The sequence below is a fragment of the Biomphalaria glabrata genome, chromosome 3 (assembly GCF_947242115.1).
Source record: "Biomphalaria glabrata chromosome 3, xgBioGlab47.1, whole genome shotgun sequence".
Taxonomy (NCBI): domain Eukaryota; kingdom Metazoa; phylum Mollusca; class Gastropoda; family Planorbidae; genus Biomphalaria; species Biomphalaria glabrata.
The window spans coordinates 23,041,251-23,057,872 of record NC_074713.1 but is presented as its reverse complement, the minus strand read 5'-3'; the positions used below and the strand labels follow the sequence as shown (position 1 = coordinate 23,057,872).

General features: G+C 36.7%; 1 protein-coding gene across 2 annotated transcripts in view; it reads left to right on the top strand.

The window, feature by feature from the left end:
- The window catches only part of LOC106070916 (protein dispatched homolog 3-like), a 70,770-nt gene that overhangs the window by 42,091 nt on the left and 12,057 nt on the right, over positions 1–16,622 (top strand). For both annotated transcript variants that reach the window (XM_056024278.1, XM_056024279.1), the window contains 10 exons: positions 272–384; positions 1,153–1,233; positions 2,640–2,827; positions 6,292–6,423; positions 7,536–7,725; positions 8,827–9,069; positions 9,213–9,305; positions 13,072–13,203; positions 13,404–13,523; positions 15,251–15,394. In XM_056024278.1, coding sequence (XP_055880253.1) covers positions 272–384; positions 1,153–1,233; positions 2,640–2,827; positions 6,292–6,423; positions 7,536–7,725; positions 8,827–9,069; positions 9,213–9,305; positions 13,072–13,203; positions 13,404–13,523; positions 15,251–15,394 — 1,436 coding nt within the window. The remainder of the gene's footprint in view (positions 1–271; positions 385–1,152; positions 1,234–2,639; positions 2,828–6,291; positions 6,424–7,535; positions 7,726–8,826; positions 9,070–9,212; positions 9,306–13,071; positions 13,204–13,403; positions 13,524–15,250; positions 15,395–16,622) is intronic.

Genomic DNA, 16,622 nt, shown 5'->3' with positions numbered 1-16,622 from the left:
CTAATTGTTCTTATTGTTCTTATTGTTCTTATTGTTCTAATTGTTCTAATTGTTCTAATTGTTCTAATTGTTTCTTATTGTTTCTTATTGTTCTTATTGTTCTTATTGTTCTAATTGTTCTTATTGTTCTAATTGTTCTAATTGTTCTAATTGTTCTAATTGTTTCTAATCTTGTCTGCTTTGTTAGTAATCATTTTTAAAAAAAAATTAACAAAAGAATCTAGCTACAGATGTCCTTTTTAGACCTTATTTAACGCTTTTTTTTTCACAGAGGCTTCCACCACGATAACCCGGACTTTGTTTTTTACTGGACTACCCCTGGAAGGTTATAATTTGACGACAGACTCAGTGTCTGACCAGATGACTTTAATACAGACGTTTCTGGTAGGCTTACTTAAAAGAATTAATTCTAGTATTTTGTTGAATGCATCTCAATACTATTTTATGTACAAAAAATTATATTTGGGATTTGAGCTCAATTCAATTGTTAGAGAGATTAAATTCAAACCGCAAACCTTAGAAAATATGATTCTGTAGTGCTAAAAAGTGAAAAAAATGTATATACTTTTGTGAAGAAACAAGTTCCCTTTACGTTTAAAGTGCGTTTTTAATTGTGCAACATTTCAACATACCATATATACACGGCAACGTTATATCCAGAACCTCACTCGCTGACTTCCTCTCTTCTTGTTTACACACTCGTCACTTCCCCCAAGTCCCCTAACCCTCGATACCCAACTCTTGACCGTGTGTCACGGTTGACCACACAATAACCGTGTCACAACAACTTTAAAAAAAAAAAAACAATCTTATCTCAAACTTCAATATAAAAAAAGGCAGCCATTTTCAGCAATGTATAAAAATCTGTAAGGAATTTCCACGAAATATTTGAAAGTATTGTCTGACAATTGGATAAAGAGTTCAATATTGTTGTTTATATTTCTTTAACCTATAAGATGTTGATATTGCTGTTCCCTGACAGAAATTATTGTCAGCTCCATCCTCAAACAAAACAAAAAACATGGGAAGAGGCACGAAACAAAATGTTATAGCTGAAACAAAAAAGTATGACTATTCGATTGACATTGACTTTAGATCAGGACTATGCAATGTATCGCAGTGGTTCTCAAAGTTTTACTTTGTGATCACCAGGTGGATAATTTTCGCAGCAGATTGTATGAGTTGCTAGACGACGGACTGAACGGAATGACAGTCAACTTCATAGCACGTCAGGTGCGTCCAGTTTGACTTTATATTCTTCTAGTGTCACTGTCCAGTATCACTTTATAGTCTTCTAGTGTCATTGTGTCACTGTCCAGTATCAATTTATATTCCACTTGTGTCACTGTCCAGAATCACTTTATATTCTTTTTGTGTCACTGCCCACTATCACTTTATAGTCTTCTAGTGTCACTGTCCACTATCACTTTATAGTCTTCTAGTGTCATTGTGTCACTGTCCAGTATCAATTTATATTCTACTTGTGTCACTGTGTCCAGTATCACTTTATATTCTACTTATGTCACTGTCCAGTATTACTTTATATTCTTTTTGTGTCACTGTCCAGTATCACTTTATATTCTTTTTGTGTCACTGTCCAGTATCACTTTATATTCTTTTTGTGTCACTGTCCAGTATCACTTTATATTCTTTTTGTGTCACTGTCCAGTATCACTTTATATTCTTCTTGTGTCACTGTCCAGTAACACTTTATAGTCTTCTTGTGTCACTGTCCAGTATCACTTTATATTCTTCTTGTGTCACTGTCCAGTATCACTTTATATTCTTGTGTCACTGTCCAGTATCACTATATATTCTTTTTGTGTCAATGTCCAGTAACACTTTATATTCTTCTTGTGTCTTTGTCCAGTATCACTTTATATTCTTTTTGTGTCAATGTCCAGTAACACTTTATATTCTTCTTGTGTCTTCATCCAGTATCACTTTATATTCTTTTTGTGTCAGTGTCCAGTAACAGTTTATATTCTTCTTGTGTCTTTGTCCAGTATCACTTTATATTATTTTTTGTCAATGTCCAGTATCACTTTATATTATTTTTGTGTCAATGTCCAGTAACACTTTATATTCTTCTTGTGTCTTTGTCCAGTATCACTTTATATTCTGTCTGTATCTTATATTTTATATAAATTAAAGTCTACTGGAGAAAATGTTTCATTATTATTTAACTTCTGGAAGGAACAAAGAATTACGATTTTAAAAAAATCTACTATTTTCACTCATACTGTCAAAAGCTTTTTTAACTTTCTACTTTGTTGAAGTCAATGATACATTTCTTGAGCAAACTTTATTTCTATGAAATAATAATGTTCTTTCCCACTACAATTTGATTTTCTTTATAGTTGTGGGAACTAGAAAAAGAAGAAAATGGTATTCAATGTTCTCCGGACACTCTTTTTAGTGTAACTATAAAGTAAACTATATTTCCAGGTCTTTTAACGAGCCAAGGGAGAGGATTCGGGACTGCATCTAAACTCTATTAATGGCGTTCAAAAATGTGAATTCTTTAGGAATATCTTTGTAGATTATTTCCATACACTAAAATGCCACGCCTCTTTAATAACAATGGATACTGAGAGGCTTGTATTGGGAAATGAATTCATTTTTGTCTCCTTGAACAGCTCCTTATGCACGACATCTTCGATCAGGTGATCTACGATCTTCTCCTGGCTGTTGGTTCTTTCCTCTTTATCTTCATCTTCATGTTGGTCCAGACCAATTCCCTGTTCCTCACCAGCTTCTCCATCTTCAGCATCTTGACCAGCTTCCTGGGAGCTAACATTGTCTACAGAGTCATACTGGACTACAGGTAAGGAAATGTTTTGACCAGCTTCCTGGGAGCTAACATTGTCTACAGAGTCATACTGGACTACAGGTAAGGAAATGTTTTTGTTCAAATGTCTCCGAACATTTTGCGATGCGCCAGTTTCGGAACATCGTTAGACTCTGTGAGACGGACTATTATCATGAACTAAAAACCAAAGACAAAATGGTACAGAGACTCTGTGAGACGGACTATTATCATGAACTAAAAACCAAAGACAAAATGGTACAGAGACTCTGTGAGACGGACTATTATCATGAACTAAAAACCAAAGACAAAATGGTACAGAGACTCTGTGAGACGGACTATTATCATGAACTAAAAACAAAAGACAAAATGGTACAGAGACTCTGTGAGACGGACTATTATCATGAACTAAAAACCAAAGACAAAATGGTACAGAGACTCTGTGAGACGGACTATTATCATGAACTAAAAACAAAACAAAAGACAAAATGGTACAGAGACTCTGTGAGACGGACTATTATCATGAACTAAAAACAAAAGACAAAATGGTACAGATAACTGTGAGACGGACTATTATCATGAACTAAAAACAAAAGACAAAATGGTACAGAGACTCTGTGAGACGGACTATTATCATGAACTAAAAACAAAAGACAAAATGGTACAGAGACTCTTAGTCTTTGACAGATTTTAATCCCCAGCGGGATACCTGTCAATTATGAATTATGTGTTCACTAGTTTAAAACAATTTCATTAAGACTAATAAGTAGTCAACCAGCTTATAGGAAATGCAATTGTTGATAGAAAATTGTATTCCCTGCTATCCAAAGGTAGACCACCGAATGCGTTGATGATGTGGAGGCAGATCTACAACATCTTGGGGTTGGGTGTGGAGACGAAAGGCTCTGGAGAGATCTGAATGGAGAGGCGTGTTAAAGCAGGCCAGAGCCTTCCATGGCCTGTAGCCCCGTGTGTGAACAGGATTTTTGTTGACAGTTGTTGTGTCCTCAATGCTCGCAAATACTTTCCTTCAGGGAACATTACCAGGAAAAGAAGATGAGTCAGTCAGACAGAGAAAGCGATGGGAAGACAACATAAAAGAATGGAAAGAGATTCTATCAAAGGCAAAAGATAGAGGAGTGGAGAAAGACGGTCAACAGATCATGTGTGGTGCCTCAGCGGTTCAACAGGCTAAGGCAGGGGTTCTCAACCTGTGGGTCGCGACCCCCTTGGGGGTCGATTGACGATTTACCAGGGGTCGCCTAAGACCATCGAAAATATGGATTGTTATTGTCTATTCTTCTATTGCTGTGTGTTTGTTGGGGGGGGGGGGGAGGGTCGCGGCAGAATGGGGGATTGTAAAAAGGGGTCGCCGAGCTTAAAAAGTTGAGAACCGCTGGGCTAAGGGATAGGTGAAGGTGAAAATCCATGGCTTGATGCAATTCAATGCATAAATAAAAGAGAATCCGTCCACTGTTGTTGCTATCATAACCAGAATCGAAAAGTCCGATAACTGTTGAATGACAACTCGTCTGCCTCATAAGACGCTAATCTATCAACTCGCTTTTTTATTTCAAATCAATTCCTAGTCCTTTTTTTACAACTCACTCTGTCTTTCTGACTGTCTGGTAAAAGTGTGTACACGTTATTTCTTCCACACCCATTCTCGGATCAAGTTGAAAACCTCACACAATAATCATTGGCATAGACAAGACATGAATCAATTAAAAAAAACAACAATTTATTACTTATTAATTAATTATTTTGTTTAATAGCAACAAGGGAAACTAGTACTTCAGTATTCACAAATGTGGCTAAATTTGTTGGGTTTAGTCCCCTTAAATCAGTGATGCCCAACCTTATTTGCCCAGCGGGCCATTTTCATTTCCGACACTCGTGTCGCGGGCCACATCGAAAAAATAGAGAATAAATCCATTTTAAACAGTTTTATTAGAAACCTGTAGCACTACTAGGCCTACGTACACACGTAGGGCGATTACGTAAGATCGGTCACATCCGTTTTATTTCTGAAAGGTTTGTCAATGAAGTGTTAGTAAACATTGTGATCGTCCTTAACATTTCATTTCGGAAATTTGAAAAGTTTCACCAGGCAACACGGCGAAGAAATGAACTGTCTGCATCACTCTAAATTTCTCAAACAGGGATGTCTGGCTTTGTAAGTCAATCAATTCCAGTTGCAGATCTATCGGAGTAATCCTCAGTGGCAATAGAAAACATTTCAAAATCTGCTGCTCTGTCATTTAGTTTTGCAATGGGTTAACTGCTTTTTTTTTACCCAGGACTAATTCTTTCACCACTGCTAGAAAGCACTTTTTTTTACGCATCATTGCTCATACTTTGAGCAGCTCTGTAACTTGTCCTTACCGTGGACTCATGTCACTCATTTCTTGTCTCTTTTGTTCTCGTCAGTCGCTTTACTCATTCAACTAGGCGCGTAGCTTAGCGATCTTTTTCTTGGCGGTTATAACCAACAATGCCGCCATATGTTTTTTATGTTTTGATTTGCAAATGACTTTTTCTTATGAGTTTTAAAAACGGCAACATTTCTGAATCTTGTTGGCATATGTTCCACAAAAGCAAAAATGTCTTCACTTTTTCCCGGAAGTTTCTACTTTCATATTCTAGTTTTCGTTCCAATGGTTCTCTCATTTCATTAATGCTTCAATATTAAATGGTACTACCATTCTCTTTGATATCAAAAGAACTTTCCCGAAAAATGATGCAGAATTGATGCCCCTGTGTTACACACAACATATTACACGACTAGCTCAAGATAGCAGAGGAATTATTCAAGAATCTCAAACAACTGTCAACACTTGTCACTAAAAAATAAACGTCGTGTTCATTAAAAAAAATATGACTTTAGAATGCCGTAGATTAGAATATGACTTTAGAATGCCGTAGATTAGAATATGACTTTAGAATGCCGTAGATTTGAATGAAATCCATCCAAGAAAAAGTGCAAGTCCTAACGTAGAAAAATACATTTTTCAATCTTTTAGAAAAATTTATTCACTTTGTGCCGAGGTTTAGGCGGGCCTGATGGAAACACGTCGCGGATCCTGGCCCGCGGGCCGTAGTTTGGGCATCACTGCCTTAAATAATTGTTAACGCTATTTCTCTCTCACGCTTCCTCCGATCAAGTTGATACTTTAGACAATTATTTATTGTACCTAACAAAACATGAATCAATAAACAAAAATACTCAACAAGTCAATTAATTATTGGTAATTTATTATTTTGTTTGATATAGAATAAGGAAAATACCTTGTACATTATTGATAGATAAAGTATTAAGGACGGAGTTCTTCCCCTTTAGATATTTTTTGAAGGATTTTTTTAACATTTTGTTTGTTTTAAAATTCGGTCATTGTGCAGTGATATAGTGGAGATAAAAGAGCCGATGGATAAGGACGAAGAGCCTTCTTTTGTTGACGTACTGTTCTCTAATTACTCTGCAGATATTTCGGTATCTTCCACGTGCTGTCAATATTCATCATTCTCGGTATCGGGGCGGACAATATCTTTGTCTTCAATGATACCTGGAGAGCCACCGCCCACGAGAAACACGCGAGCATGGAGGAACGACTCAGGTAAGGTGTACTTTTAATCATTCATCGACTTAAAAAACAGACGGGCTTGAGTTTGGACGGTAATCGTGCTAATTAGTAACTTGCTTATCGAATCTAAAAGAAAAGAAATATTGCGGTAGTGATGCATCTTGAATTGTCAACCAGCTGAAAGATAATCAGAACATTAATTTGAGTCTATTGCACAGCTTCCTTTAGTCTGAGGAGTTATCTTTTAGAAATATTGCAGATTTTCATTTATGGCGGGAAAATAAAAAACATCTATCATTTTGGTGCATCCGGTGTACAAAGTAAATGACATTTTGTTGAAAGCTCTAGGCATGGGTCTAGGATCATTTGTGTGCAGTTTTTAGCAGTGCGAAATCAATTTTTTTTTAATCTCTTCTGTTTGTAGCACCGAAACAATTCTTATGTAGGTAGTATGAAACTTTGACTTTATGACTTAGAAACTTATTTCAAAACAATAGGCTACTAACTATTGGTAATAATATTACACATTGGGATATTGTTAAACCTCTAGCTCAATATTTCTTTGATTTGGTTGGCAACAGTGACGTTCTATAAAGCGTCCTTGACATTGTTTAGTCTATCACAAAAATCTCCAATAAAATCTTACTCTTGAGGCTTCTGATGTTCTTGGGTGAGCGGGGTTTAGGGTATGCTAGTAAGAGGTTTCATCCCTCCCCCCCCCCACACAAACACCCAAATACAACTTTCTTATTAGCGCATAATTATAATAAAATAATATCTTCTAGTCCAAAAATGTACTTCAATCTAGCTGTCCGGTTTTAAAGAGTATGCAAAGTTTTCTTAGACCTTGGGTTGAATTAACTGTTGTTTTTTTTTCGGTTCTTTTAATTGTTAATTTCATATTTGAAATTCGAGTATAATGGTGACCGCAGCTGTGTGTCACCTGAGAAGTTGGAAAATGATAGAAGTAGATCTTTATAGACGTAATTCAAAAGAAGACACTGTGCTACACCTTTGCTGTATTGTTCTTTAGTAAATACCCGAGATCTAGAACTAGAGAGTCCGATTCTAAGGCCTACAAGTTGTTTGGGTTTTATATAGATCTAGAGATGTTATTTAATAATTCTCACTTTATCTTCTTGCAGTTCCTGTTATCGCCGGGCTTCCAAGTCGATGATGATTACTTCCCTGACCACCTTTGTGGCCTTCGTCTCCAATGCATTCTCTCCCTTACTTCTCATCAGCTCGTTCGGAGTGTTCTCCTCTGTGTTGGTGGTGGTCAACTTCTTCTCGGCCATTGTCTTCTTCCCGACCTGCGTCATTCTCCACCATAAGGTAAACACTGCTGCTGCAGGAATACGATGGATGGTTGACTTCTCTCTGTTTTAACGTTACTCTTGATATTTTGTTTGTTAAGGCTCGAGATCAACACATTAAGAAATATCAACAGAGATGACAAAAATTATATTTGGAACATAATTGGTGTAATTAGCAAAACTTATGTCATTTCCCCAAAAGATTTCCACTAAAAGCTACGTGCAATAATTAGAATCAATGTTTACATGTCAGGCGTATTGTTTCATGATTTCTCAGGAAGTCATCAGCAAAATATCATGATTGCAAGCTATTTATAGCCCATTTCATTTTGAATGTACGAATATCGGGAATAAGGAAATTGTGTTGTAGTCAAATTTTTGGACGCTGAAGATCACACGTTTTCTTTTGGGCTAAGAGCAAACTCGGAAAATTTGTAACACACATTGAAAGTGTTAATTTGGATATCTTATTTCAATGTGCAATAACAAGCGAAATATAAAAATACTTTTAAAAACAATGCTTTTCTAAGAGAATAACTCCACGCTTACAATGATATCTCTCAATAATTTAGAAACTATTTCCTTTGTTCGATCTAAAAAAAAAGTTAATAGCCATTGACTAATTTGCTAATTTGTTAACTGATTCATGATTTGTTAGGTACAATAAATAATTATGGAAAGATTCAACATAAACCGAGAATGGATGGGGGGAGAAATGACTTGTACAATTATATATGGGGAAAAAAACATATTTAGCCATATCTGTAAATACTGAAGGATTAATTTCCCTTGGTATCAAATTAAAAAATTAATTACCAGTAATAAATGTACTACTTGTTTAATATTTTATTGATTCGTGCATTGTCTTTGACAATGAATAATTGTGCACAGTTTTAACTTGATCCGAGAAAGGTTGTGAGAGAAATAGCATGTTAAAACTTTTGACTAGACAGAGTGAGTTGATAGAAGCTTTTGTAAAAACGACCTATCCGGCTGGTTTAATTTTTTCTATCGTTATGGATATGTGGGAAGAATTGCTAGTCACGTGATATTTATTTTCATTAATTTCTATAAATCAATGCATAGTATTCAATCTTTTTTGTAACGTATTTCTCTATAGAAATGGGAAAGATGGAGCTGGCCTTGTCTGCGGGCCTTCAGAAATTGCTCCATGTATCCTTGTGCCAAAAAGGATGAAAGCAAGACCGGACACAGGCCCAACATGGTGGTCAGATTTTTCCGCGGACCCTATCACGCCGCAGTGACGCACCGTGTAGGGAGATGGTTGTTTATAGGCGTGTGTTTAGCCATCATTGCAGCCTCTTTATACTTTGTCACCGAACTGAAAATGTCCGAAAAAAAGGTATTTCCTTTTTCATATTTGAAACTTTGGCTACATAAAAATTTGGTATAGACGCATGTGTTTAGAGAGACACTGTGAGAACATAGATGGCACTAGGTTTGGTGTATTTTGTTATGATGTGGTTTCTTGGGTGTCTCTTTCAGACCCAATTGTATAAAAATGGTCACAATTATTATGAATCGGAACAAATCAACAATTATGCCTTCAAGTCAAGTTTGGATGATAAAAATATCAAGGTATGGAATGATAGAGATCTCACAACTAACAATAAAATCTCTCTCTCTCTCTCTCTCTATCTATCTTTCTCTCTCTATCTCTCTCTCTCTCTGTCTGTTTCTCTCTCTTTCTCTCTCCATTGCACCAAGCTAATCTCACAACTAACAATAAAATCTCTCTCTCTCTCTCTATCTATCTTTCTCTCTCTATCTCTCTCTCTCTGTCTGTTTCTCTCTCTTTCTCTCTCCATTGCACCAAGCTAATCTCACAACTAACAATAAAATCTCTCTCTCTCTCTCTCTCTATCTATCTTTCTCTCTCTATCTCTCTCTCTCTGTCTGTTTCTCTCTCTTTCTCTCTCCATTGCACCAAGCTAATCATGTGCTGGAACACAATGTAAGAAACAAAAAACACATGTTTGTTTGTAATTGTGAGTAGGCGCCTGGCGTCTCACGTTAGAATTAATATTTAGTAATATTATTTTATATAATTTTATACATTTTAGAATTGTTTTAGTTAAGTCAAAATTCAAATATATATATACCGAATGCAATTCAAATCTGCCAAATTAGAGAAGATCGCGAATTATTTTTCCCATCAAATATTTAATTTACAACAAAACGTGATGTAGCGAAGACTTGCTAACTGATGTACGATGTAGCGAAGACTTGCTAACTGATGTACGATGTAGCGAAGACTTGCTAACTGATGTACGATGTAGCGAAGACTTGCTAACTGATGTACGATGTAGCGAAGACTTGCTAACTGATGTACGATGTAGCGAAGACTTGCTAACTGATGTACGATGTAGCGAAGACTTGCTAACTGATGTACGATGTAGCGAAGACTTGCTAACTGATGTACGATGTAGCGAAGACTTGCTAACTGATGTACGATGTAGCGAAGACTTGCTAACTGATGTACGATGTAGCGAAGACTTGCTAACTGATGTACGATGTAGCGAAGACTTGCTAACTGATGTACGATGTAGCGAAGACTTGCTAACTGATGTACGATGTAGCGAAGACTTGCTAACTGATGTACGATGTAGCGAAGACTTGCTAACTGATGTACGATGTAGCGAAGACTTGCTAACTGATGTACGATGTAGCGAAGACTTGCTAACTGATGTACGATGTAGCGAAGACTTGCTAACTGATGTACGATGTAGCGAAGACTTGCTAACTGATGTACGATGTAGCGAAGACTTGCTAACTGATGTACGATGTAGCGAAGACTTGCTAACTGATGTACGATGTAGCGAAGACTTGCTAACTGATGTACGATGTAGCGAAGACTTGCTAACTGATGTACGATGTAGCGAAGACTTCCTAGCTGATGTACGATGTGGCGAGGGATCAGTGTATTACAATCTTGACATCTTTCCGTTAGAAAACGTAGGCGGAACTACTGAAGCAGCTAATATATACATAGGAGGCCTATATATTCATATAAAGATTATATTGTCAGTGTTGTATGTAAGATCCCAGTAACACTAAGAAGCAGTGTGTGGCTGACAACTAATGAGCTGACCTGCAGGCAATGAAACAATTACTTCAATTCAACACGATGTATGAACACGAACAAGTAACTTCTCCCAGGCAGAGTGGTTCAGTGTAGTCAGTGTAAACTTTGTGTAAATTTACCAGATCAGTGTAGTCAGTGTAAACTTTGTGTAAATTTACCAGATCAGTGTAGTCAGTGTAAACTTTGTGTAAATTTACCAGATCAGTGTAGTCAGTGTAAACTTTGTGTAAATTTACCAGATCAGTGTAGTCAGTGTAAACTTTGTGTAAATTTACCAGATCAGTGTAGTCAGTGTAAACTTAGTGTAAATTTACCAGATCAGTGTAGTCAGTGTAAACTTAGTGTAAATTTACCAGATCAGTGTAGTCAGTGTAAACTTTGTGTAAATTTACCAGATCAGTGTAGTCAGTGTAAACTTAGTGTAAATTTACCAGATCAGTGTAGTCAGTGTAAACTTTGTGTAAATTTACCAGATCAGTGTAGTCAGTGTAAACTTTGTGTAAATTTACCAGATCAGAGTAGTCAGTGTAAACTTAGTGTAAATTTACCAGATCAGTGTAGTCAGTGTAAACTTTGTGTAAATTTACCAGATCAGTGTAGTCAGTGTAAACTTTGTGTAAATTTACCAGATCAGTGTAGTCAGTGTAAACTTAGTGTAAATTTACCAGATCAGTGTAGTCAGTGTAAACTTTGTGTAAATTTACCAGATCAGTGTAGTCAGTGTAAACTTTGTGTAAATTTACCAGATCAGTGTAGTCAGTGTAAACTTAGTGTAAATTTACCAGATCAGTGTAGTCAGTGTAAACTTTGTGTAAATTTACCAGATCAGTGTAGTCAGTGTAAACTTTGTGTAAATTTACCAGATCAGTGTAGTCAGTGTAAACTTTGTGTAAATTTACCAGATCAGTGTAATCAGTGTAAACTTAGTGTAAATTTACCAGATCAGTGTAGTCCGTGTAAACTTAGTGTAAATTTACCAGATCCACAAAGTCAAACTCCTAACGCACGTACGTTTCTCCCACTCTTGTATATAGAGCTACCTTATAACTCTACGCTTTTGTGAGTTATTCGAATAGATGTGTATTTTCTAGAGTGTTATATTTTAATCTTTGGATATTGACGTTTTGCACTCGCTCTGTAATCCGCTCTGTAATCCATGGGACAAGGTCTACTCAAGGAAAGTTCAAACATAGTCCAGCAATAATCCTATTTTAAACAGGGGCATTTAGATAAGAACATTTTATTTGAGGGTGGGGGGTACGCAGAGTATAAAAAGTTTAGGCCAATGTTCTTTGTTGATTAGTTCCACAGAAATATTTGATTAAAATATAAACACATCTCTAACCCCTACGAACACACACACACACACAAGACGCTGTAAGTGCGACCACCATTTTAAAACAAATGGATATAGTTATAGGGTCTTAAACTGAATCTTGATGGCTTCATTATTCTATCGGAATTTTATGATAGGAATTCAGTTGAAATGTATTTTCATATTTGTACAGAGATAACTCAGAAGTGACATACACTGTAGCGTGGCCAGGGGAGAAACAAAACAAAATCACTGGTCGTGTGAGACTGTGAAGGGTGAAAGCAAGCCTCTTATTTTAATGGACTTCAATGTCAAAGGGTGAAAGCAAGCCTCTTATTTTAATGGACTTCAATGTCAAAGGGTGAAAGCAAGCCTCTTATTTTAATGGACTTCAATGTCAAAGGGTGAAAGCAAGCCTCTTATTTTAATGGACTTCAATGTCAAAGGGTGAAAGCAAGCCTCTTATTTTAATGGACTTCAATGTCAAAGGGTGAAAGCAAGCCTCTTATTTTAATGGACTTCAATGTCAAAGGGTGAAAGCAAGCCTCTTATTTTAATGGACTTCAATGTCAAAGGGTGAAAGCAAGCCTCTTATTTTAATGGACTTCAATGTCAAAGGGTGAAAGCAAGCCTCTTATTTTAATGGACTTCAATGTCAAAGGGTGAAAGCAAGCCTCTTATTTTAATGGACTTCAATGTCAGACGAAGCGATCCACAAAGAGCTTTATAAAACTAGAAAGATAGAAACTGAACCTGAAAGAAATGGGCGGCGGGGGGAGTGTGCGAGAGTGTTGAAAGTGTTCAATAACTTTTACGATGTTTGCAAGTTTGTTTTTTTTTTTCAAAGCCTTCCATTTAAGTATCACGTGTCAGCGTTGATTTATTTTATGCTATTTTTTTCTTGTTGTTGCAATAATGGCGTATTCACCTTTGACCTTTTAAAGGTAATCATTGCATTTGGGCTCAAGAACCAAGACATGAGCGGCTGTCACAAGACCGACTACAAGTGTAAAGGGAAAACAGTTTGGGATAACTCGTTTGATCTTAACCCTAAACCTGCCCAGTTAGCTCTCTTGGTAAGATTTGGTATCTAAAATGAATGAAAAGTTTGCTTTATACAAACAGAAGATCATTTATAATATAATTACTTGTTTAATATAACAAAACTATTCAGCTTCTAAATAGATAAAGAACACCTTTATTTTGAGTACCATACCGGAACGCTTGTATAATGTTAGGGTAGATTATGTTGTTGTTTTATTTTCACTCCCAACAGAAACTGTGTGAACGCATAAGAAGCACTTCCAACAATGACCTGTTATATTTAAAACGTGACCCGGTCACCAATCTTGTAGACATGGATTGCTTTATAACACAGATGAATGAATTTATGAGGGTAAGGGAGATGACTATATATATTCTTAATCCTCAATGAAAATAATATTATCTAACCTGTAAGCTATACATTAAAAGGTAAATTTTTTACCCATGTGATTGTAACAGGGAGAATATTAACTTATGCTGTTGCGATTAGAGCATGAAATAAAGATACGCCAAATGTAATAGACCTTGTGGTCTATAGGGCAGATGATGTAAAGGTAATCTGTTTATGTGGCCTAATGTTAACGAGGGTGTCATGTGACTAGATATCATAAAAGGGAGAAAATTAATTTATGCTGTCCTATTAGAGTATGAAATGGGTTGCGTGAATCAGCCAGAAAAAACAATGACTTAGCAGAGCCCAAGACTCTAATTAAAGACTAGATTAACACGTGGACACGCGAAAGACGTAATTATCTTCTCTTTAAAACTTCCGACCAAAGGCCCCTGGTTTTTCAGGTCAATTATCTGGCAGCTGTCTATCTGCACGTATGAAGACGTACTGACGCGGGCCTTCGACGGGAAACTTTGCCTGAAGAAACGTCTGTAATTGATAAGATAAGATTTAAGAGTCAAGTGAAGCCACACCTCTCGAGCTATTGAAAATCTTTGCTTGTTTCTAAAGTCTGAGTATCAATAGGCATGTTGAGCTCTGAGCTAATTGATATAGCCATGCTGAGCTCTGAGCTAATTGATATAGGCATGCTGAGCTCTGAGCTGATTGATATAGACATAATGAGCTCTGAGGTAATTGATATAGACATGCTGAGCTCTGAGCTAATTGATATAGACATTCTAGGCTAGGTATATATGGCTCCTTCTGTCTCGGAAGACAATTTATGCGCCCAGAAGAGTCACTGGCTTTGGTTTCATCTTGAGACGGGCAGAATCTGGAAGTGACTGATCAAGCTAATTTTGGAGCGGCAGAGTTTGCCACAGTTCTTGCATGTATATGCATCTGTCCTACGGCTAGCTGACATGGCAGCTTTCTTTTTCTTTCTCTTGACTGATGCAGCTTCGTTTCTTTTGCTCTCGGCAAAGTTCGTACCAGAACGTACAGTCTGTCTCTATGCTGTGCGGTCTCCTCCCACATACTTTGTTCGATGCCCTTGGTTCTCATATCTCGCTTGCAGACATCTCTGTAGGCTAGTATTGGGCGGCCCAAGGGTCTGACTCCCTCTGCAAGCTCAATGTATAGGATGTCTTTAGAGATTCTTCCATTTGGCATGCGAGTGACATGTCCTAGCCAGCGTAGTCTTCTCTGTGTTAGAAGAGCATAGATGCTGTACATATTGGCCAGTTTCAAAATGTCGCAGGCAGCGTAAGTGGGTTAGTTAAGGTTCTGTTTTTCAGAGCATGTCTTCAGTCTTACTTTGGGTGTTTACTTTGCTAAGCTAGTTATCATTATAATTTTTACCTTGACCTTTCCCGTCAGAGGCTGTTCTTTGCAGGACATCAGGTCCAGTGTCCAGTCCATTCTTTTACGTTGTCCAACCAGCTTTTATTTGGACGAATTTTTCTGCCTGCTCCCTCTAGTGTAGGCCTACCTCGAAGGATGACTTTTGACAGTGTAGTCATGCCTTACAATATGACTGAATCACCGGCACCTTGACATTCTGAGTTATGTAACTTTTAACCATTTTTAACGGAAAGTACTTTTAACAAAAGTTTGTGGGTCCAAATGTAAAATCTTTTCATAATTAAAATGTACCTTTTTATGTTTCTCATTTTCTATGAAATCAGAATGAAAGTCCTGTGACTACTCCGTATGGGACAACAAATCTGTCACTACCCACGTCTGAGATCAAGTATGCACCGTTCTTCTCGGCCCACAGGTCTCTGTACAATGCGTCTTTCATCGACGAAAACTTTTACAGATATTTTGAGGTCAGTGCAGAATGTGTTATTTTTTTCTAAACTGGGTTTTTATTTTGTGTACATTAGCTGGGTAGAAAATATATTCTGTTTCCACTTTTTATTTCTCTCTCTCTTCTTCTTCTTCTTCACTCTCTCCTGCAATTATAGGCCTATTTGTTTGAAGAAGATTAAGGAAAAGTGCGATATTTTATATGGCCTCAATATTTTTAAATGGTCATGCAGACCCAGCTGTAACCTACCATTTTTCCATACAATGACGACAAAATGTGTGGCATGTAAGGATTGTATATAAAGTCTAGTTTTTGTTTTTATAAAGAAAAAAATATATATTTATATATTATAATTATTTATAGTAATATAGTATATTTTGATAGTTCCGGCCCTTACTATAGGCAGGGCAGGACTTAAAGTGGGTGATGACCTCCACAAAAAAGGGGTCTCCACAAAATTGCTAAAAAAAAAAAAATATCAGAATTTTGACGGGTTAGAAACGTTAACGTTTTTTTTTTCTACCATTTTTTTTTTCGCATTTTTACCGCCAACAGTTTAAATCTTAGGGCTGGCTACACTGTCGAAAAAGTGTCATGGCTTTCTTTAAAAACCCTGCCCGGGGCCTCCCCGTACTTAAACCTGGCCCTGACTTTATAGGTATCTCTAACACATGAAACAACACATTGGATTCAAGCAGTTAAACGTGAGTGTGTACAAAAAGATTGGATAGGAAAGATATATTGAAAGTATTGAATGACTGTCACACATCTCTTTCTAAGCCAGGACGATATGCAGACCTTTTAGTTTCAATCTTATCAGTCCAATGAACTAGACAGTCTGAAATAGTGGAAGTGTAAAGGGCTTTTAAAACTAATGTGTCTAAGTGTAGAGGAATATTAAATATAAGTACATTTGATGGAGGCCTCATTGATAGGTAGGCCAAATACTATCAGGTGTACAATTGACACACTGCCAATAAAATAGTTTCCTTAAATATGGTTCTAAATCATCTTTAAATCAATGTCCAACTTCTCTTTAGTAGGCCTAACTATTATCACACTCAAACTGTAATACCGAATTATATAAAAAATCTATTTCTAAACCTAATCCAAATAGATAATCATATAGATAACCCTAAATGTAACACAATTTTGTCATTAAACGTTCAAATATGACAACATCAAAGGGCATCTCTCCTTCCCTATCTGGCCAAGTAGTCAATATGAATTTTAGCGGCCCCCGAAAG